At 46.0% G+C, this 24,708-nt stretch overlaps 1 protein-coding gene across 1 annotated transcript in view; it reads right to left on the reverse strand.

Moving 5' to 3' along the window:
• Nucleotides 1-9,508: 9,508 nt before the first annotated feature.
• The window catches only part of LOC138521083 (uncharacterized), a 116,764-nt gene continuing 101,564 nt past the window's right edge, over nt 9,509-24,708 (reverse strand). Inside the window, exon 5 of the mRNA XM_069633639.1 lies at nt 9,509-13,383. Coding sequence (XP_069489740.1) covers nt 13,124-13,383 — 260 coding nt within the window. The 3' untranslated portion in view covers nt 9,509-13,123. The remainder of the gene's footprint in view (nt 13,384-24,708) is intronic.

Consider the following 24,708-nt stretch of genomic DNA (forward strand, 5'->3'; position numbering starts at 1 on the left):
GCCTCTTTGGGACGAGCTCGATGGCGCCTTTCTTGAGCATCGCCTTTACCTCCAAGAGAAGGGGCGTGATGTTCCCTCCTGTCCACGGGGGGGGACGCGCGGGCACTTCTTTAGAAACGCGAGCGCGTGACCCTGGGCCAGGGCGCCCAGCACCCAACGGTCGGTGGAGATGGGACTCCCACACGCTGACGAAGCTCGCCAGCCGGCCTCCCACTGGGGTGCTTCGTGGGGGCACGACCCCACGGCCGGTTCAGTCCTGCTTCGACGAGGCTTTGCCGCCTTGCCCTCCTTGGCGACGACGGTGGGGTCCGCCCGACTTGCCTCGTCCCCTGTAGGCTTCCTGCGACGACGAACGGGCCGCTTGATGATAGGTGGAAAATCCGCCGCCGGAACCTTTGGAGGCACCCTGTTTGCCTCCGCCGCTCCGAAAGGGCGGCCGTCGTTGCTGGAGAACACCAAGAGCCCGGGCCGTCTCCGTGTCCGTCTTGATGGCTTGTAGGGAATCGTCCACTGTTTTCCCAAACAGGTTGCTCCCGTCGAACGGCATGTTCAAGACTGTGGTCTGCACGTCCTGACGGAAGTCAGTAGCCTTGAGCCATCCACGCCGCCTAAGGCACACGCCGTTGCGAAATCTAGTATCAGCGATGTCCGTCACTATCGTAATGGCGTGGTCCGACGCCACTTCTCCCTCCTGCAAGATCTCTAGGGCCTCCGCCCTCTTGTCGTCTGGTAAGAAATCCAGCAGGGGGGCGAGTTTGTACCACAACTCCCTGTCGTAGTGGGCTACGATAGCCAAGGCGTTGGCAGCCTTGATCGTCGTCGCTGCCGATGAGATGACTCTGCGTCCCATCATGTCAAATTTCTTTCTCTCGCCGTCCGGCGGGGAGGTTGACGTAGAGGCCGAGGCCCCCCCCGCTTTCTTCCTGGCCGCCGCAGAGACGACCGAGTCCGTGGTCGGCTGTGCCCGAAGGCACAAGGGGGCTGCGTCCGGGACCCGGTACTTCTTCTCGTACCAATCCCTTCTCACCGGCGTTGTGGATGGGTTCTTGAGGAGGGCGAGACCCTCATCCCAGATATCGTCCAGTAGAGGTACAGCGAGGACCGTCTTCCTCTTGGTCTCGCGCCGTTGATAAAGGAAACCTTCCTTCTCTTCCGGGCAGAGCTGGAAAAGCTTGGATGCCCTGGCGATCATGGCGTGAAACGATCCAATCTCGTCGGGCGGGGAAGCCCGGGGAGGAGGTGACAACGGGAGGTCCTCGTCGTAAACCTCGTTGTCTGTACCCGTCGCGGCCGTGTCAGTCCCCATATCAACCCCACGGGTCGTGGATGGGGAGGAGGGCCGAGTAAGGCGCGATGGTTGAAAAGGAGGTGGAGGATGAATCCTTCTTCTCTTAAGAGGAGGGCTCCCAGAGGGGCCTGGCTTTGGGCCCCCGTCGGGAGCGGTTCCTCCATTGGTGGAAACGGCAATCTCGTCCTTATCTCCGAGCATAAGGACTGTATAGCCAACAAAATAGCCGCCGAGTTGTCTTGCGGCACTGGTTGAGGGGATTCCGACGGGAGGTCAGGAGCCCCGACGGCACCCTCAACGTTCTCGTCGTCTCCTACGTTGGGGTCCCTCCCGACGGGCTGGTCTTCTTCCACGCCAACGCCGTGGCTTAAGACTTCGATCAGCTCCTCCTCAGAGGTTGAGGCCGAATCCACAACGACCTCCTGCCCCCCCTTTTTCTTCTCCATCGGAAGTTTCACAGGGGTCCTGTCGATGGGCATGAAAGAGGACTCCCTCCACGGTGGCAGGGAGATTCTGGGCCCCGAGGTCGCCACCACTGGTGTAGCCTCCACAGGCTGAGCCAGGGCCGCCGCGACTGTCTCGATAGAGGCCTTGACCGGATGGATCAAGGCTTTTACCACCTTAGGTGCGCTCAACGCCTTCTCCTTGGGGGGAGGGTCACCGCCTCGCTCCCCCTCCGATGGGGCCTTCAAGCACGACCGGGGTCTCTCCAGGAGCTTCGCCGGGTACTCGGCCTTCCTCTTACCCGAACCAGAGCATTGGCTCGTGGTTGATGGCACTGGGGAGGATGCTCCCTGCCTGGCGCCCGTAGAGCCCGACCGTTCGGCGCTCCCGGTGCCAGCGGACTCGCGGTGCTTGGCCTTCTGTTGGACCCCCGTCGCGTCCTCAAAGGTCTTAGAAGACCGCTCGGACTTCTTCTTTCCTGACGGGCTCTTCCCTTCCAGCCAGTTGGCGAGACGTTGATGGCGGTCCTTCATGGTCTGCTCCGACATATTGCCGCAAAACGCACAGTCCTTCTCCACGTGCATCTTGTCCTCATGTAGGCAGTAAAAACAAAGGGAGTGTTCGTCCTCCTTAAAGACATTCTGAAGCTGGCATCCAGGGCAGACCCTGAACAGCTTTCCGGGCGTCGAGCTTCCCTTCTCCTGGGCCATGTCCGAGATGGGCCTGAGAAACCTCTGGAGTCCTCCAAAAGCGTGGCTCGACAAAATCTTCACCCTTGAGGGGCATAGACGAATCCGACAGGGGTCCCCTTTGATCGGATGAAGAAACGGTGGAGCTTGAGGCTCTTTTGTCCGAAAAAAAGAGAATTTGAGAAAAAACGTGAAAAATAACTAACGCTCGAGAGCAATAGCACGAGGATCCCAACACTTGAACGTGCAGTAAAAATCTGAAGATGGCTGCCAGAGGCGGGGCTTAGGTAGAGGGCAGTCATTGGCTGTGGTCAGTATGACGCAGAGATCAGTGATTGGTTACTACTACGAAAGACAGATCAGAAACGAAACTGATACTGATTTTTTCTTTACCGAGGATTCCCAGCCTGACAACGGGGAATTTTCATGAACATGTGAATCCATGCCAGACCCCATGCTGGAGAAATGGTAATATCCTGTAAAAGCTGAGGAAGAGTAGGATGATGGATAATTGGGAGAGGGGGTGCTGTATCTTACCCTCAGGCATCCTCTTCCCACACACCACCTACTCAGGTGATCCTCGCTTGTTCACCCCCAGGGTCGGGATCCACAAGTGATGGCCCTTCTCTGGACACCTGAACAAGTGATCCAGAGGGGAAAATATGCGAGGACGCCTTCAAGTTTCTCACAGATGGTATTGGCTACGAGCACCGTTTTTAAAGATTTTGACAACATTCAGAGACAGAACAGAAAGAAATGATAATGACGGAAAACCTGCAGGTCCACATAGAAAAGGTTACAGCAGGGAAACCCTGTGAAGTAATACCTTGGCTCGGAAAACTGAATAGGCCTCATTCAACCTACCTACATCTCAACACCAGGACCACAGTAACTACTCAGGACCCGAAAGCAACCAAAATTAAAATGGCAGTCTCTTTTTACAATTAAACCCAGTTTAGCCCAGCTCAGAAGGAGGTCCAATTCAAATAGGTAATTCAAGGAGGCTTCAATAAATTGTCCAATTTATTCAACAAAAAAGGAAAAACAGTGGGCATAGCCAAGGTGGCAGAGCGAAAGGTGGCACGATAGAAGAGCCCCTGCAACTAGTTCCTCCTGCAGGATACCCTGCTCGGATGCAAAGATCCAGAACGGCCTACAGCGTCTTCCAAGACCTCTACATCGACTGTCCCTTCTAGAGAGACTTACCTGAACCATCCTCAGCAATCTTCTCCATAGCCAGTGGCGAGGAAAACCACACTTTTGTCAACTCTGCCGGATCACGACACCAAACGCAGACCATCTTCAACATCAAATAGATTCTCCCGTCTCATCATTGATGAGCACCACTGCTGCTAAAGAATTTGAAAATCATGACATCGCTGCTGCTCACTGTACAGAGACTACCTCTGCGCACATGTACAGCCTGCGTCCTCTTTGAGCAGTGACATTTGTCCTTGTTTCTTGGAGTAAAACATTTGTTTGGTGCACCGGCCAACAGAATAATCCCTCCTGCTAATGTTATGCTTATGGTGGAGGTGACCAAGCGTGAGATGAGGAGGAAGCTGTAAAGAGCTCCTCTGCCCCTCCTTCTTTCGGCTCCCACTCTAGATCATCATCATCACACAGGTATTCTGGATTGATGTTGGCATAATGATTTTGGTGCACATGAATGGTTCCATCTGAAAATGCAGCAAACCAGTGATCTGCCCACTCCATAGCTTGCGACCCCTGAGGTCCAACTTTGCTCATGGACAGTACTATTGTTCACCCCGCGTAACTTTCATTCCATAACATTCCCTTAAAACTCTGTGCTGCCACAATAATGGAGACCAAGAAGAGCCGAATCATCCTGGATGGCTCTCCTTTAGTTCATTGTCCTGTTTTCAGTACCGATTGTACGTTCCTTCATTTTGTGCTATTCTCTGAAGAACTCTGATGTCCATCCATGCATAAAGTGTAAGAAGAGCCATTTTCACGCTGCCTGGCAGTATGTGCGTGTTCACACGTGTCTGACTGCTGGGTAGGTACACACCTTTCCCAAGACATCAATTCTGGCTTCCAAAAGGCACCAGTTTCCTTTGATGGGGGAATCATTTGCACTTTCATTGGTTTACTAGTTTTCCATACTTTCAGCCACCTGCCAAACTCCATAAGAAACCAGCCACTATTAGGTGGTCTTCTCCTGCAAAAAGGCCTTATTCGCTATTAAACAATTGTCTATGAGCGTTTCCAAATACAAATATACTCTGTTTGCTGACAAGAATGTTACCATTAATGGTTTACCTTTATTTAACAAAGATTTCTCTTTCACCATAGCAGGCTATGCCACCCACTATGGTAACGATTTTATTTGAAGAACTTCGTTATCGTGGTGGCTTCCAGTGAATTGGTCTAGTAGTTTATGTGGAATATATTTTAGCTGGTATTAGGTACTGAAAACAACCTTCACCCCCCCCATATAAAAGTGAATTAGGTATGGGTTTATCTGATACACGGAGTAGGCAAATTACATTTAAGAAACTATCCCCCCAATGGCATACAAGCTGGTAGCCTTGCCCACCATGGTATCGCATTGCCCAAGACACTATTTTAGCCTCCAATGGAGCATGCAACTTATTTGTTCAAAGTGTTGCACATTTATTCCAGACCTTTTAAGAAACATAACTGGCATGTTCACACCTATTCAAAGCTCTGCTGCTGTCTTAAACAGAGAACACCTTCTATAATCTCTGGGCATGGTTCACAGGATCAATTTGACCACTACAGCCTTCCAAAGCCCATGGTGCCCTGTTTGCATATGCCATCCTGCTAGGGGTGTATTAGTTCTTGCAGACAAAATATGCTCTCAGCTTTATTTGTAAAATACCACCAATACTTTGAAAGTTCAATAAAGGCTGATGTTTATGAAAGTGTCTGATGAAGTCTTTAAGAGGACTTATCTACAACTGTAAATCCTGAATATTTAAAGAACAAGGCTGCCTGGAGAAGGATTGGTTAGGGGAAAAACTGAATTTAAAGTGTGCCGATTACTTTGAAAGGAAAACCTGTTGGTTGAGGCCTAGGCGTGAAACGAGCTGTACATGGAAACCATCTTTGCCGGTGTAGGATTAACATGGAAAAACTCCAAAAAAGAAAAAAAAAAAAAAAAAAAAAAAAATCAGGAACCCATTGCACATTTATCATTTTGCTATGCTAGTATATTTTGCTGTAATAAATGCTTTCACCGCCAAATTATATTAAATGGACGCTGATAAGTTTCCTCCTCTCCTAATATTGCTAGAACAGGCTTTAATGCCTAATTGTCTTCACTGGTCCACAGCTGCAGGTTATCTATCTCTGACTGAGTTTTTGACCTTGAAATATCTGGAAACGTCCAACGACCACAACATTGCATATTGTAGTAGCCAGGGGGTAAATTTCTCCCCACGAGATGAAGGAAATATTTGACTTATCAAAGCTTATGTGAAGACAAGCTTATAAAAGTGGGTTGATCTAAAGGTTCGAGAGACCCTCAGCTTTGCGGGTAAGGAATCTCTGTCTTGGTTTTTGTGGTCTGCAGAGCACTGCAATCTTTGAAAATCTGGCCTTAGAATAAATATCTCTCTAAATACGATTCACCAACACATAGTTCAATGTAACATTTTAGGCATAGTGTTGCGAAACATGAAATTGGCACCAAACCCAGTGTGCATTAGGTACTTAAAACTTCAAGAATAAAACCTCTCATCCTAGAACTATTTGTCAGATATAAAGCTGTGTTGACATTCTTATTAACCCAAAATGCTCTTTGATTTATGCAAAACAGGTTTAAACCTGCACTAGAACAGTTTTTCCCCTTCCTCATAAAAGGAGTCTACCAGACTGCCTATCTTAGAATGGGAACCTTATACATGGTTATTCTAGGTTTTGATCATTTGTTTTGCTCAGCAGGACAAGTAGGCATTTCCTTTTGCAACTACAACATAGACGGAAAATTTTAGTAACATTATTTTAAATCACCCTCCAAATGTTACTCCTCATACTGGTCTGTAATAAAAACAAATATCTTAAAAACATTTTTGTTTTTTTTAATTCAAATATCTGCCCGGATCCAGAGACTTAAACGTAAAGTGATGCTTATTTAAAATGGCCAAAAATCCATCGACAGAAAGGTGGTTTCAGCCATTTCCAAGGGAGTATATCATTTTACAGATTAATAAAAGTAGGGATATTTTACCAGGCAACAATTAAATTGTATTTAAGGGTCCTTTTGAGAAGTAAACTTAAAAGGCAAGGTCTTGCGTGAAATTGTTGCTTCTTCGCGTTAAAGCTCACCGGCCGGCCCTTTAGGTAACTACTTCATGCCACCTCACAGCCCTTCTTAGACTTCTTTTGGAGTTGCTCTATGTCAGTCTCTTTCAGTAGGTTATCCACCCCATGTTGTCGGTCAACATTTGCACCTTTGACCCCCACTTCCCCTCTCCCAGAGTTACAGCTTATTATGAAGTCGGCGACGTATCGCTTAAATAAACGGGTCATCATTCGAATGGGCACCAAATCCAGCATTTCTACATTGCTTCCTGCAAAACCAGCCTATCCTGTTTTGACAGGAAGCATTGACATCCAATTGTTCTTAATTAACACTGCAGTGCCTATATTTAGCAAGTATTCTTGAAGGTGCACCCACGCCCCATGAAACTGGACACTTGCATCTATCTAGGATGAGTCTGTCAATTTTTAAATTAAGATGTTCTTAATCAAGATACTGCTCTTCTGCCTTGTTTCAGCCAAGTAGGCACATCACATTGGCCTCCAGATGCTGAGCGCTTCCATCCATTTGCCCCACTCAAACACCAGATAATCAAACCCTAAAGGGAGTATTTATGACACACAAAATCGATTATCTGAAGAAAAATTGCCTGAACTGAAAGAGAGATTTCCTGTAGATTTCTTTATTGGGCTGCGAAATCTTGCAGTGCACTGCCATTTTGTATACTCTCCAACCAGGGCCACATTTGAATCTCCTTATAGACTTTTCATTATATAGTATATTTAATTCCATTTTGCAGTTTGCCAGGTTATAAACCATGAAGGTTAACTCTATGGAATATCCTCAGATTGCTACACTCTAATGACTCCCAAGACTTACCCTGACTCAACCAACACCTATAGATCCTACCCAATCTGACTGTATATATGTATATTCTCTAATTGTTTTGCCGAAATAACTTTCTGCAATGCTTTATATGCATCTTGTGCCTCACTCTGTAACCACGTTTTTAAGTATTCATGTTTTTCTGCTCTCGGTTGCGCCCAGTTACCCTTGGGTTTGGCACGCCATACAAATTAATAAACAAACAATCTGTTTAATCAGATACTGCACCTTTCAGACTGCACCCTATGGAGCACATAGTGGAGTCTATCCATAGTCTCCCGATTCAACATATATTTCACCAATATTTTATGAGACTATACTGGTTGTGCAGAGCTTTAATAATGTCCAAGAAAATGATCTTAAAAAAATTGAAGTTTTGGATAAGTCACTGCATGAAGAATGGACGCATGCTATAGTTTTATTATCTGCAAAGGAAAAGTTGCTTTTCACATGGAAAAAATCTCTAGAGGATTATAATGCAAAAGGGGTTCAGTCAATGATTTATGTGCGAGATCTTTAACATTATTACGAGTATCTTTTGTGCAGGTTTGGCTCACTGTTTACCTTTATCCCTTCCCTTGGCCCACTCGCCTCCATTTTTCTCCTGATTGTTTGCAACTCCTGTTTTTTGTATATAGAGGTACTGTACATAATTAGCTTTATGTATTGCATCTCGTGTCCTTAGTCTTAAATGAGACTTTGCAATGAAAAATTCTATAAATAAATAGAATTTATTTCAATCTGTATTGTACAACAGGTAAGGAAAATTGAAGTTAAAGGCCACATTTTGGATTTGTATTAATAACATTCAAAACACTAGGACACATGCTTTCAAAACAGAATAAAAAGAAGTATTGTCATCTTTCTCCTTTTAAGATTGCTAGGTTACTGTTTCGCAGGGAAATGGGTGTTGGTCTCTGTATAGGGAGATCATATACTACCTATGGGGCTAATATAGAGGACGATTTGGCAGAGTCTCACTACACAACACTCGTGCATTGAACGGGACACTACAGATACCTGGTGTAAAATGGCTTCCACTATGTGACTTTGACGGCCGGAGCTCAAGGCACTATTGCAATACATGCGGTTAGTTAGACATACGCAGAACTCTTCATGTTTTGGAGTAGGTCCCCGTCAGAGACGATGCAATCATTTTAGGGTTGTCTCGTAGACGACGTACACACATCCATGTTTTCTTGTGCTACAGAAACCATCACACCATTCGTTCACCCCATTCACAAAAATACATCACAGTAACACTTCCGCCACTCCATTTAAAATAAAACTTTACACTCGATACATCTACAAAACGAACTCCACAGCAAAATTTACATAGTGGTACGAGAAAGTACTGGAGTAAAAAAAAAAAAAAAAAAAATATATAAAAAGAACACAGGGTTCCCAATGCTGGCCACCCCAGACAACGCTGTTCAGCTTGGCACTAATTATTTGGATCCTTTTCTTCTCTACTAATGGCTGCTGACCATTTTGGCCAATTTGTACCACAGAACCATTTTAAAGAGAAAATAATTGTGTAAAGGAGCATAGGAACATCAAGATGTTGTTTAAAATACACGATCATATAAAAATAGACGAAAAAGTATTGTTTACATCTCCTGTAGAAGTCCAATTTGCAGTACATTACTACCAGCTCCTCGTTCACCAATGGTAGCTCCTGCTTACTGGGTGACATTATCCAGCAATGTTTCACTTGTGTTCTCTCTCAGACTCTCTCTCTATCCGATAATGCTACCCTTCTAACATGTGCATGGGAATAAACTCAAAACAAAACGGGCAAGAAAAGCAAAGAGACTGTTTCAAGGATCATGAATTGTCAAGTTGAAAGTCATGAAATTTTACATTTTAAAATGTGATCTCATTTTTCAAAAAAAGGTGCTATATACGAAGACAATGTTCACAGTTTCCTGGTTTAAAAAAAAACACGGTTAGTATTGTCATGTAATCATTTTTTAATTCAAATAAAACATTTTAAAAAGTTCCCAATTACAAAGTACTACAAAATAAAATTCCAAGTAGTTCGCATTCAGCTGCAAAGCTGCTCAGATTAAAAGTCCCCCAAGAAGTCAGGAGAAACACTTTGAGAGGCATGTACCTGCTGTGAATTAAAATATAAAACATGAATAGTAACATGTCCCCATTCACACAGCCACAACATTTGCAAACATTCCAAGTAGTGGTTCAGCTTTCGGCTGCAAAGCTGCTCAGATGGCACGTGATCTTCAAACGCAAGCGCACTCTTTCACATGACACTGAATTAGTGTGAAATGAAAGTAACCCGTCCTACAGATAAGCAGCGTACCACTCGTTAGACAAGAGCAAAAGTGTAAAGATACTACCAACACAAAAAAAAAAATCTACAGCGGTGCAAAGTTCAAATGTACTCTTTAGTGCACAGCCCAAGCGACAACGCAGGAAAGCAATCGTCTAAATGTCCTTCCCCGAATAATTCTGCTATTCAACACTAATGCAAGCCTAATATTCACCTTGTCGAGAGATCTGAATCAATTCCTACTGATTGTGGTATCTCCAATATAAAATGGATCACAGCCCCAATGGACAGACTCCTTAGTAATCAAGCAAGCAATGGGTTAACAACAACAAATCAGCCCCTAAGCCCTGCCTAACCCTAAAGAACAGGTGAGCACATGGACGTATTTCATACCCCAGTCTCCTCTTTGCAACTCTACTCCACTAGTCAGAATCGTTTATTGCGCCCAGATTCCTACTCCATCACCGAGAAAGTAAAGGAGGAGGGTGGTTGGCAGGCGAGCAAATCAAGTAAATAAAAGCGCTTTCCAAACCACATCTAACCAAAAGCAGGCCATCTCATGTTGAGCCATCAGTCTCTCTTTCGCAGTGCGCATTTTCTGTTTTGGCTACCAAGTAAAATTATTGCTTGGGGTACAGATGAGGTAGATCAGATGTGAGAAGTGACACAGCCTGTGGGCGGCGCTTGGTTATTTACCCACCCACTGACTGCCGATTGCTATGCTAATCCCCATGACCAGATGCACCCAATACCTGCCCACAGCCACCCTCCTGCAATCTCTGAGCTAGTGCCATGATGCAGTAACTAAACTAAGTAGTGCATAGGGACAGTCATAGTTGAGCCTTAATGGCTGATTTTCTGCTGTACACGAGCTCCTGGTGCAATAAAACACTCCGTCCCCAGATTTCCCTTTAGCCATTCCATTTATAAGCAATAGTGTATGTCCCTGCATTTGTTCCTTAAACCGAAATCTTATTAAAAACCGGCAAAGTCAAACGTTTTGGCTTATGTATAGGTATTAGATAGGCATTGTCTGATAACGGCCATTATATGCTCAGGTACTCGGACAGTTCCTGTAGCTGCTCCATCCAATAGCCCAGTAGTACGATTATGCCCATTCCATTCCTACACAAAAGTCAAAGCTGATTGGTTTTCCACTAAATGTTAAGCTATTACTACAAAGCTGATATCCCACGCTATGCCGCGGACTGAGATCTTCCTTGGCTTAATGTTTTTGATTCAATGCATCTTATTCTTTGTCCATTAACTTTTACTTGCAAGATACAACATGACATATTCTGGCCTGCAGGTCTTGGAAACGCACCAGGATGACACCACCACACGGATGCCTGGCAGCAGCTAGGGTAGGACCCATCAGTCCTGAGTGACGAACACTTTATGCACTCTGAAAAATGGCCCACCCAACATATGTTCCTATCTCAGTCAAGCAGGGGCATTGCTGGGGAGGGGGGGGGCTAAAGGGGTTATAGCCTTGGGTCTTTTGGTTGTAGCCCCAGATAGCAGCTCAGGGGGTTACAACCAAAAATGTTAGCTAGCCCCCCCAGTCCCGCCAGTCCCAAAATGCGCATAGCCCCGGACCTTTTCCAGACCTAGCAATACCCCTGCAGTCAAGTAAAATGTTGCATGCATTCTGAAAGGGTGGTGGATCAAATACAAAATGCGTGCAAAGAGCCACCCTGTATAAATAGGAGGACATCACAAGGGCCCATATTCTCTGAAAATGCATGTGGGAACGCTTTGGCTTACATGCCGGGGGCCATTATGAGACTTCTGAAACACAGCCAGAGTTTTATGCGATCTATAATTAGGGATAATAAAACCGTGTGGGGAAATAAAGCACACATACTTGGCAAATCCCTCTTGAAAGACAGTAGCATCAGAGGCGTGGTTTTACTACAAAAGAAAACCACAACAGGAATCTGTACGTGGGTTTCAAAATCCCTAACAGGATGCTCAGATTGCCGTAAAGCACCCCCAAATAGCAGCCTCGGCCCTTTAACTCGTACCTCAATGTCTGGACTGCTCAAAGCATGGCAGAAGCTAAAGGTGCGATACAGGCTGTACCTCCCCCACAATGATGGAGGCGAACAAGGCACATGCAGGTGTGAGATACCTAAAGGGTTCCCTTTCCCCAATAACCCCATCTTTTATGAAAGCTAATGCGTGGTTCCAAATCTCCTGTATTACCCTAAAGGATCAACAGCCTAGAAAGAAATACCTCCTAGCGCTGCACATTAATCACTCACTTGCTCCCAATCAATCTCTTAGCTCCCTGGCAGCTGCTGTGAATTTTAAACGTCCCACCCTTTAAAGCAGAGCCAACAGCCACGGCACCTAAATGTCGGGTCCCAGCCTCAACATATAGCGCACTGCACTGGTGCCCGAGACACATCGAGAAAGCGCTATCCAATGGAGATAAAGGGGCAGCGCCAGGGAATAGTTAGTGCTTTGGTGTGGATATTACTAGTACAGGGTGACGACACGTCCCGGTTTTGCCAGGACCGCCCTAGATCTAGACCCCCCCACGCCCCTTTGTCCTGAGAGTTCTTGATCTTGTCCCGGCTTTTGGAAAAGGTTGTTGATAATAAACAGTTTTCTTGCTTTCAGTGGTCTCTTTTGCAGCTATGCTTCTCTTTTGTACCATATTTCTGCTCTTTCACCCCAGGGTAGGCTCAAACCCCCAACGTTTCTGTTCTCTGCCGCATGCATTTACTGATTGCGCCACGGGAATGGATAAGAAAGGCAGAGAAGTTATGGAAATTGTATTGATCTTTATGGGCGATCATTCCCAGTGGGACAGGGGGGGGGGGGGGGGCAATGTGGGGTATGAATGGAATGATGGCGCTAAACGTAATTACATGTTTGAGGCCTGTACCGGTTTTTTATTTTCAAAATCTGGTCACCCTAGTCTAGCAGCGAATGCAGGCAGACAGGTACCGCACGGGACATTCCGTGATCTGGAACTTTATGCATAGTGATCATTATTGCCAGTTCCAATTTCCCCCCCTCAATGAAAATTCCAGGATCCCATTCTGGAAATACTTACAGATGCGGCAGAAACTCTACAGATTACGTCTGTACCAAAATGAGCTAGTCAGACACAACGGAGCACCTCTTACCAGAGGTTTTACATTTGTACAAAATATATAAATATAAAAAAACTTTTCCCTAAAATATGCTTCTCCCAATTATTGCCTGTTAATCGTGGTAGCCTTTTGGTGCCACCGCATCCACACAGTTTTTGGGACGTGCGCTTAGGCGCACAGCATCCAGGTCACCCTGACTGAGGACAGGTGGTGGTCTCCAATGTTGCTGATCTGGATCTTAAAGCCGGAGTCTGTAATGTCGATGGCTTTCACAGAGACGCCCACGGAACCCTGGGCGCTGAGGCTGGACACGCCCAAGGTGATGGTGGGTTCGGTCAGCACGCGGTGTGGGAAGTTCACCTCTCGCAGGTGCGGCCAGCCACAGTTCTCTTCTGTCTCGCAGTAGGTCTGCACCTCCCCTGAAAGACCTGTAGAGAGGAGTTGGAGAAGGATTACGCATGGAAAAAATAAAATAAAACTCACATGCGTGGCATAGATTTATAACCAGCTAACACCATATTGATTCTGCAACAACGTATGGTGATTTTAAAACTGGGTTACCCCCCCACACACAAACACACACCCCCCACCGCCCCCAACCACCACCACAACCACAACCCCCCCACCCACACACAAAAAAGTGTAACCAATCCAACAGTTTGAGGATCTTGCAATTCTGATTGGTCAAATTTAGGAAAAGTCACATGCCATACACTCTCAAAGCACCTTTTGAACCCCCCCTGTCCCTGCCGTGCTGATTGATATTGCTTCCACAGCTCGCCGGGAGTGAAAACTCAATTTCCAGTGAAAAGTGTTGGGAATTTGGACAAACAAGGTGTTTGACACACCCACATCTAACATTTTCTAGTACAGGAGTTGAAATGGTGATGAGGCGGTATCTGGGAGCGGCATGGGGGAAATTGTGGACCACAGTAGGTCCTAGGGTGGGTGACTAAATTACTCCTCGGCTGAACTCTTTAAAATCTGCAAAGAACTGGCAAAACCTGCCACAGTCTCTACCTCTCCTGTCCCTTCCCAGGCCCTCTGCACGGCACTAGCTTCTCACTTAATCTCTAAAACTCAGGACATCCTGTCCTCACTCTCTTCCTCTCGCCTCCCGACACTCCCTGCTCTTCCTCTGGCCCTCCTGCAGCCACCTCTCCTCCCTCCTTCTCTGCCTTTCCCCTGGTCTCCGCAGACGAGGTTTTTAGACAAGTCCAATCTATGAAAGTCTCGTCAAAACAGGTTCACCCATGTTCCTCCAAAACCATCAAGGACCACATTGACAGCCTGGCTCCTGCCCTGGCTGACTTCTGCAACCACTCCTTCACCTCTTGAGTCTTCCGATCCTACCTGAAGCACTCCCTTGTGCACCCTCTTCTTAATAAACACTCTGCCGATCCCTCCTGCCCGGCTAACTATCGCCCAATCTCCATCACTCCCTTCCTGGGCAAGCTCCTGGAGAAACTGCCCATCTCCCAGCTTAATCTCCACACTGAATCTATTGGTGGTCTTCATGACCATCAGTCTGGCTTCAGAGCTGCCAGAAGCACAGAAACTGCGCTCCTAAACATCTGTGAAGACCTGCTCTCCTAACTCGACTCTAATACCCCCTCTGTGTCCTCATCTTGCTCGATCTCTCTTCCGCCTTTGAAGCCGTCAACCATGCCATCCTGCTAAATTGTCTCCGTGATAACCTGGGTATCACTGGACAGGCCCTGGCGTGGCTGACTTCCTTTCTCTCTGACCGACATCCCCCCTCCCAGGTCCAACTTGGATCCTTCATCTTTGCTATCTTTTTCTCTGCCTGTGGGGTCTAAACTCTCTCCCTGGCTGTTCAACAAATACCTGGCACTCCTTGCCCACCGCATTGCCGCTCTCTGCCTCAACTTTCAGTGCTATGCAGATGACACTCCGCTCATTTTCAGGCTACCTTCGGCCACCTCTTCCCTGTCCCTCATCTCGGACTATCTGCTATCCAGGAGTGGTGTGCCGCCAATGACCCATGCCTTAATGCCAGTAAGACTGAGATTCTCCTTATCGGCACACCCACTCCCTCCTTTCCTGCAGCTCTCTGGCCGGCCTCTTGGCCCACTTCCTGCAAGGCTAAAAACCTTGGGTTCATCTTCGACTCCACACTCTCTTTCTCTCCTCACATCTCTGATGTCTCAGAAGTCAAACTACCAGCTGCACCTCCTCAGAGGTATTCTTCCTTTCCTCTCCTTCGCCCAGAAGCTCACCGTCTCCAGAGCTCTGGTTCTCTCTGGACTGGACTATTGCAACAGCCTCTTTCTAAATCTGCCTGCTTCTACTCTCCGCCCTCAGCAACTCATCCAGCACAGGACTGCAAGTCTTGTCCTTGGCCTCAACCCCAGGGATCGTATCTCTCTGGGACTGAAATGTCTGCACTGGCCCCCAGTGGCTTTGAGGATTAAGTTCAAAACCATCTGCATCGTCCACAAGGCATTCTGGGGCCTCAATACCTTCAACTCTCTCTTCCTAAATATCTTCCTTCTCAAGCTCTTCGCTCATCCGCCTCCAACTCCCTCAGGGTCAGTCGCTTCTCCAAGCAACGAGTTGGTGGTAGATCTCTCTTTGGCTGGGGCCTCCCTCTGGAACAGCCTCCCTGAAACTTGAGAACCATCTTCAGTTCCGGAAACACCCTAAAACCTTCCTCTTGGCTTCTGCCTTCTCTCCCCCCTCTCCCTTGCTGAATTCCTGGCTGATACTGTGACCGCACTTGTTACCTGGACACCCTTGTTTTCAGGCCCAAGCCCTGCAAGTTGAAGCCTGCACTACCTCCCTGGTAACCCCTGCGTCTGGGGACTGTTTTCTGTATGCCTACAGTCCCCCCACCAGCACTTATGTCTACACTCACCCTGCACTTGCCACCAGCTGGCCGCTTTTTTTAAAATTATTTATCTTATTTTATTATCCCATGAACTGCACTTTCCCTTCCCCACGCACTTTTTCCCTTTCCCTTCCATTGCGCGATCTAAATGACACCTGGTCTAGTAAGATCGTTGTCTGTCTTCCCTCTGTTCCCCCTCCCCTGCCTCGTCGCGCCTTGAAAAACTTGTGTATAGGTAGGCACATTACAAATGCCATATCATATCTTCATCCTGTTCTCGCCCGTCCTCCACACTCTATGGAGACTGAAGCAAGATTGGAATGTGGAAGATAACGCAGAGAACGTAGAGAGACTACTCTTTAGTCAACAAAATATTAGTGATAGTGGGCTACGGTTGTGGACATTGCGGAGTATTTTTTAAAAAGCATGAGGAGTAGCCCCCATAGTTACCTTGCAGAGCTCTTGTAAGGGATGAGTGTCTGATGAGCCACCGATGCCCGAGGTAAGCAGGAATGTCAATTGGTGGAACGGGAGCGTGGTTTGAATGGCCCAATGTAGAGCTTTGCAAGGTGCAGAGCCCAGGGACGGCCTTGACCCAAACATTACAAGCAAAGGGATGCCTTAGAACCCAGTTTCCTGGGTTATAGCTGCAGGAGGCCCAGATAAAGAAACATTTGAAGCAACAAAAAAAATTAAAAAAAATAAAATAAAAAAATCAAGAAGGCTTCTAGCACTTGAGATTGGAAGCAGCTGCGCGCATCTGGCAGTTTTTTTTCTCCAATGTATGCCGCTTCTCACATCTTCTAGTCTGATCTGTGGTCAATGCAAATATTGTACTGCGAATTACAAAAACGTTGAATTTCGTTTACCCCCCACTCCCTTTTCACCCCATTTATATATATGCAGAAGGGGGACCCACACAGTCCCCTTAATGTGTATTATTTGCGTTACCCCACCCCCACATATAAATGTGGGGTGAAATTGGAATGTTGAAATTTTACATTGTTGCATTCACAGTAAACATATGCGCAGGGATGGGGGTGTCCGCTTCTAGTCATGACAGGTTATGCAGATGAGACAACTCTTCGTCAAACTCCCCTTTGAGCCTCTCCTTACTACTTCCATCTTTACTGACTGCCTATCTGCCCTCCAGCCCTGGTGCGTTTCCAACGATCTGTGCCTCAATGCCAGCAAGACTCAGATCCTTCCAATTGGGAGCCCTGCTCACTCTTTTTAAAAATATATATATATATATCAGTATTATACAGGTAAATAATTAACTTAATACATTTCACATCATCATTTCATCACCATCAATTGATGGCTTTTGTTAAAACCGAAAAGGGAAAATAAACACATTTATACATATAAAACCAATATTATTTCATAAATCTCTTCCCACAATTTAGAAAAAAAGATATTACATCCCTAGTTTGTTCCAAGCGTGAACATTTCCCAAAGAACATCAGATGTAACGGACTTGTCGAAGCCTGCCGCTCAGGTAGCTTTTGATCATAGTTCTGCCTTTGCACTACACTCAAAGATGATGACGGACTGATTCCGATTCTAGCTCGACACAAAATCCATTTCTTCTTGGGATCTTGTGCCATCCCACAGTGATCTCAAAAGATTCAACTGCATAAAATTTTAAAAGCATGTAGTCCCAAAACAAATGATTACCAATACAATTCTGAATGAAGGAAGGTACCAGCTGTCTATCAGATATACATGAGATAAACCATTCGGCAATTGATTTAGTGGCCAAATACTGATCGGGGATATTCATGGAGGCCCTCATGGTTCTTTCGTAAAGGTGGAGATTCATCTCTAAAGAGGTCCCCTAGAGATCTTAGTCCATGTATCGGTTATCCCCTTAATGGTTCCTAAGGTAGAGGACTGCATGAAAACAACTTTGGTTGAGAACACCTTGAACAGCAACCCCATGAGCGTTTGTCTGGCTGTGTGCTAGCTTCCAACACAACGTCAGTCAGTTTAACATGATGCGCTCTCTAATCGGAAATCGGTCATACTCCAGATAAAACATTTCTGATGAAACCAAGGTAATCTTAAAATCCTCTTTAAAATTGCAATTTCAAGTTTGGAAACAGCCTCCAAAGAACCCAAGGCCCATACCTAAGCAGCATCAGAACTAATATGTAACATTTCCATAGAATACAATATGACCAGGGTTCCGACAGAGTGACCTCCCTTGGGAGCAAGGGATCAGATGCACCCCCCCACCCTCCACATTTGTGCTCTTCAAACCTTGAGTTTGTTCAAATTAACAGCACTTGTGAGTTTTGTGTCAAAAATTACTCCAAGATACATATACTGGGTAACAACGTCAATGGGGGTGCCCTTCAATTTCCAATCAGCTCCTGTTGTGTAAACACCCTAATCTTGGTTTTAGAGGTGTTCACTTTGAGTGAGTTAACTGCAGAGTAGATGTTAATATTATCCAGGTCGCGCCCTGAAACACTTGTGTGGAAATAAAATATATCCATACTCTCCCTCCTCCTTCCCCTCACTCTGGCCATCTTCTATGGGCTCTCTCCCTTTTTCATCTGAAGCCAGAAACCTTGGTGTCATCTTCAACTCCTCTTTCTTTCCTCCCTCCCTCACATTCAGGACCTTGCCAAGAAGGCCCACTTTCTATATATATATATATATATATATATATATATATATATATATATATATATATAGAGAGAGAGAGAGACAAAGCTATAGTGTAGATGCCAGAAATACAGAACAACAAAGCTAAAGTGCTTCGAAAAGGGGACCAGTCACAGTTAAAAGATAAGTATCGGGTTTTAATAGTAAATCATAGAGGTTAAAACAGCCAATTAAATGAAGTGGTCCACGGTACAAAACTTAAGATATCCAATGAAAGACAAACAAGAACAGGAGTTACGTGACAAGCTTGGATAGCTAGTAAAAACAATGTATCAAAAGAACACAAATGGGTACATATAAAACATATAATGTAGCCCCCTACTTCAGTTAGGATCAATGTGTCAAATTTAAATCTCTGGTTACAATACAGAGAGATATCTCGACATGTTTCTGTTCCTCAAGGCAAGTATGGAACATTCATCAGGAGGGAAAAAAATTGACAACGTAACCAAGTCACAATTGGAGTGATACTACTAACAGTGAAAATTTCATAGCATCTGTGTTCCATACTTGCCTTGAGGAACAAAAACATGTCGAGATATCTCTCTGTATTGTAACCAGAGATTTAAATTTATGACACATTGATCCTAACTGAAGTAGGGTACTAGATTATATGTTTTATATGTACCCATTTGTGTTCTTTTGATACATTGTTTTTACTAGCTATCCAAGCTTGTCACGTAACTCCTGTTCTTGTTTGTCTTTCATTGGATATCTTAAGTTTTGTACCGTGGACCACTTCATTTAATTGGCTGTTTTAACCTCTATGATTTACTATTAAAACCCGATACTTATCTTTTAACTGTGACTGGTCCCCTTTTCGAAGCACTTTAGCTTTGTTGTTCTGTATTTCTGGCATCTACACTATAGCTTTGTCTCCCTTTATATATATGGAATTTTGTCCTCCCGGACATAGACAAAGTATACATTGCTAACCTTTCTTAGTCAATTGTATACCGGGCTTCCTCCCTGTATAAGTTGTCCACTTTCTACTCCATCACCTCAAAGGAATTCTTCCTTTCCTCACTTCCCCCCAGAAGCTCAATGTCTCTAGAGCTCCGGTTCTCTCTAGGCTAGGCTACTGCAATAGCCTTTTCCTTAATCTACCCTCTTTTCTACGACTCCACCAGCTAATCCAGAATAGGGCTGCACTTATCCTTGGCCTCAAGCCCAGGGACTGCATCTCTCCAGCCCTAAACACTCTCAAATTCCAGATGCTCAAGTCCTTCCTTTTCACCTCCTTCCCTTCCCCCCTCCTCTGCTAAACCCCACAGTTGCTGAGATTAGTGACCAGGCCCCTTATGTGTCTTCCTGGGCCGTGGCCTCTCACACCCAATCGCCTTCAGCCTCAGCCCACTCCCAGCACTTGCCTTGGCACCCACTGCCACCACAGGCATATATATATCACACACACACACATTTTAAAATAAACTCATGGGCAGCATGGAGGGAACATGTGAAAGAAAGCAAATAGAACAATGAAAGATAGAGGCTGCCCATGAGTTTATTTTAAAATGTTTTTATTGATGCATTTGTAACGCTAACAGCCCACAAGGCACATGTCAAGCATACAGAGTACAATGTTACAGCGAAATAATGCCAATGTGGACTTGGCAAGCAAATGTTACAAGTAACAGTGGTAGAGCGAACATTAAACAGATAAAGGCTTGCATGCTTTTCGTATTCAATTTGGAAATATTCCAGATCAGGTGGCAGTAGGGGCTATGCATTGTTATTGTACAGCATGTATTGATCACAATTTTACGTGGGAGTGGGGGGGAAGACTAGGTGTTTCATCTATTCACTAGAATAGGCAAACTTAACAGTGATTTTGCATTTAGGGCAGTTTATCATCTGATGGATGAAACATCGCTATAATCCGCTTTCTCCAGGCTTAAAAATTAGTGTTGAGGTCCCCTTCATGTGTTTGCAACACGCCAAGCCACACTTTAGTTTCTGCTTGGGACCAGGTCTCAAAGTCCCTGCACCATGCTTCGCATTGGGGGCCTGGTTTTATTTTCCACGCCATGGCCAGGCACCGTTTGGCAAGTATACAAGCAAGGTCCATAAGTTTAGTAACATGGTTGTATTTGCTTGGTCTTGGATGAACGCCTAATAAACATTAAAGCGCAGTCCATTGACATCGAAACAACCCCAGCATCTGTGCAGGCCTGTTTAATACGTGAGCAGAGGGTTTGTACTTTATTGCATTTTCATATCATGTGTCTTAGATCAGCCTCTTCCCGATTGCACCAGGAGCAGGTCGACTGAGCTTTGGTGTTGAATTTGGCCACTCTACTGGGGCATCATATGTGCGGTGGAGCACATTGACCTGTATTAATCGAAATCATCCATTTCGACATACGTTCTTTGTGAAAGCTATGGCCAGTTCCCACTGTTTGACAGTGATGTCACAGCCAAGGTCTGTCTCCCAACGTGACCTTAACTTAGCGTATCAGGCACTGGTCTTATCCATCAGACATTCATAGAGTCTAGAAACAGACTTCCAGCCATCACCCAAGGCATACATCAGGGCCAAGAAAGGGTGGTTCAGCGAGTCATTCTTCCCAGTTGGTTCTGGCCACCTTCTTTACCCTCATGTGCCTCAGATTGGCCCTCGGGAAAGCCCTCCCGTTGTATCAGGCTGTCCAAGTCCCTGAACTTACCATTCTCATACAGGTCGCCCCAGGTGTATACGCCCAGTACCTTACAGTACCTAAATCTTCCATCCGTGTCCATACATCACCCATTAGTGGGACATTTGGTGAGTAGGGGTGCCGTGAGTGGAGTAGTTGAAGGGTTCTAATCCAGATCTGGCTACCTAAGTGCACAATCAGTGGTCAGGTGTCAATATAGCTATCCAGGAGCCACAAGATCTCTTTGAGGTGAGCAGGTCTCACCAAAGTTTGGAGTAGTTCAGTCTCAGGTGTGTAGTTGCCCAACAGTCATTTAGCAGCAAAGCTGAGCTGCGCAGCCACAGAGCTCCAGCTTGGACAGTTGCACCTCACCCTCCTTAAAGGGAAGGCACAACCCTCCTTATAGGGAAAGCACAATGTGCTAAGTGCTAGCTTGTGCCTTTTAAGGCCCCATAGAAAATCTCCAAGGAGTCCGTCAAGATAACGGGAAAAATGCAGGCGGAATGTGGTCATGGACGTTTCTGAAACCGTACAAAAATCTGGGAAGGACTATCATCTTGACTAATGCTACGCTACCCGTAGGAGAGAGCGGTCGGTGGGACCAGAACATCATTGACTTCTTCACACCTTCAGCAACCCTGAGTGTGCTGTGCATGTGTGTTCCAGGGTGTGTATGTGTGATCTGGATCCCCAAGTACCGGAAGGAGTGGGTCTCCCAGCGCACCCCCATCTCCCCATGTAGCCCCGCCAAAAGGAAAAGGCAAGCTTTCCGTTTACTAAAATTGATTACAGGGAGCACCGCAAAGTCATCAAGGACTTCCAGTACGATGGGAAGGTTATGTTGTGGCTCACATAAGTAAAGCAGAACTTCATCTGCATATAACGATATAAGATGCAGGGACCCAGCTATGTTCATGCCCGCCTCCATGTACTCTTGGCGTAGGTATACTGCTATTGGCTCTAGTGCTAATATATAAAGCATGGGTGAGAGGGGGCACCTCTGGTGTGTACCACTATGTTCCAAGGTTCTGAAATTTGCTATCACCATGTAACTCTTGCTGTTGGTGAGGTGTACAGTAGCGTCACCCATCAAATTAAGTTCTCTTCGAACCCAAATCCCTGTAGCACAGCAACCATCCACTCCCAGTACACAGCCAGTACACAGGCTGAGGTGTGCCGTGCCAAAGCCATCAAAACACGATTTGCTTGAACTTAACTAGCTGAGCTTAATGTAACTCACGTAACATGCCACACGCAAATACGGAGCTCTATGTATGTAATTAGTACACTGTTTGCCACATGTTACACCTCTATATGCGCTCATGTAACTAAGCTGTTTTCCTTGTAACAGCTTAGCGTACCACAAGTAATGTACCACACGCCAATACAGAGCTGTATGTATGTAATTGGTACAATGTTTGCCACAAACTTCATGTATGCTCCATGTAATAGTTGTTTCCTTGTAACAGCACCTCGATGCCCCTACGCTGCTTTTGCGCTCTATACATTTAAAGATAGATATGCCTCCTTGAAGACTTAGCAGCACTCGGGCAAGGGTGGTGCAATATGCTTTGTAAATTTCCGCCAGGAGGCCATCACTACCTGGCGCTTTGCCAGTGGAAATGGAGACAATCGCCTCACCAATATCTTCCACTGTAATAGTTTGATCAGGGAACGCTCTTTAGTCGCTGGAGAGCCTCAGGAATCGGATGATTGAAAGAGCCTCAGCTATTTCAGCAGGGGGTATTCGAGTTTCAGGTTTGTAGAGTTGGGTATAAGAATTAGTAAAGATTTCATAATGGCAGTCTGGGACCGCCACAGGATGCCACGGTCGTCATGCATCACTGTAGTCGAGGCCCTGGGTTGTTCCCGTTTACATTGCCAGGCTAACAAGCTTCTCCATTTGTCCCCCCCCCCCCTCTGCGTGCATCCGGGCTACACGTATGGCATAGTCAAACTGGGAGAGCCTCTCCTTGGCTAGCAGACAACAAGATCAAATCTCTGCTAGTTCAGCTTCAGCCGACCAGGTTTTAAGGACTCCAAAGTAGTTCTCCTTTTCCAGTGTCTCCAGTTCCGCCCACAGTTTCCTTCAGATGACCCCGGCACTAGCAATAACCTCCCCTATGACCACCACCACCATCATCATTGTTTTCTAGATCACTCGCCAGATGTTTACACTACCAATGTTGTCTTTCATGTAATTTACTAGGGTTTTGCGCAATGTCTCCTTAAACAGAGGGTCCCTCAGGGCGTCTGTGGGCATGCACCATGTAGGGATGGGGTTCTAGGGTTACCAAGCTGCCATGTGAGGACACGTGGTCGGACACGGTGTGGCCCATGTATTCTGCACGCATGAACTCAGGTTCAGTTCCTGCGAAGAAGTAGTCTATTCTGCTGTGCAATTTGTAGGGGGGCGAGTAGAAAAGAGTATCCCCTAACTCCCGGGCATAATTTTCTCAAAACACTGACCAGGTCCAAGTCAAACAGCACAGCGTTCAGGGCATTGGTGGCCAGGGAGGGGCCATCTTTGGGGGTAGGGAAGTTCCATCTAGTGTGATATCTCGAACACAATTTAAGTCACCACCCGCAAAAAGACGTGGCACGCTTGGAGATAATAGTCGGGATCAAGTGATTTTGGGAAGTAGGAGTCACAATGCAAATTTCTCTATTACCCAGGTATCCCCTTAGGATCAAGTAGCAGTCCTCCCTATCCTTGTCAAATTCCAATAGCTGGATGGGCAGGCTCCCGTCCAGCCACAAAAACACCCCTCTCCAATTTAGAGAATGAGGCTCCAGAGCCCAGCCCCCCCCCAGTGGTTGACTACCTTGTATGGTCTTCTGACAGTAAATGAGTTTCTTGGAGTAGGGCAATGTCTATTTTCTTCCGGTGCAATTAAGATTTCACCCCAAATCTTGCGGCACCATGGTCGGAGCTTACCAAGTCCCACAGGCTCCGATTTTTGTCAGACTAGAGCTCAGAGTGCCATCGCTATGGTGCGATTCGGAATATTGTAAAGAAAGGTGATCATCTGGCATTTCAGGGCCACAGTAGGATCATGTAGGATCACGGTGGGACCCCAGGCAGATCTCCGTCCTCACCGCATGAGGCTAGGCCACGCCCCCCGTATAACAGCCAATCAGAATGCAGGACAGGCAACAGGACGTAGGAGTATCAAACATGACAGACACACACACACACTCTCTTTCCCCCATTCTGACAGCAACAAATCCTCACAGATAGGGTTTGCGGGAGTATTACCAGCAGAGAATTGGCAAAGCCAGGAGCTTTAATTCTGGCGCCTGAAATAAAAAGTACATTTAAGGCAAAAATGCGTACTTTCATTTACATGGCTTTTTAGGTGCAGAGAAGTGTTAATTTCACAGATATGCCTTTTAGACTCAAAGTAGATTTGTTTTCACACAATAGATAAACCATGGGGAGATATATATATTTTTTTTAACTATATAAAAAGTAATTCTATTCCCCACTGTGAACTCCTCTATGGGCGCACGTGCATGAAATGCTCGCTAAGAGTCAGGAATTAACGCTGCTTTTGGGCTGTGGATTATGGTACTCGTGGCAGCCTTGA

This window comes from Ambystoma mexicanum, chromosome 13, assembly GCF_040938575.1.
Source record: "Ambystoma mexicanum isolate Mex_15411 chromosome 13, UKY_AmexF1_1, whole genome shotgun sequence".
Classification (NCBI taxonomy): Eukaryota; Metazoa; Chordata; class Amphibia; order Caudata; family Ambystomatidae; genus Ambystoma; species Ambystoma mexicanum.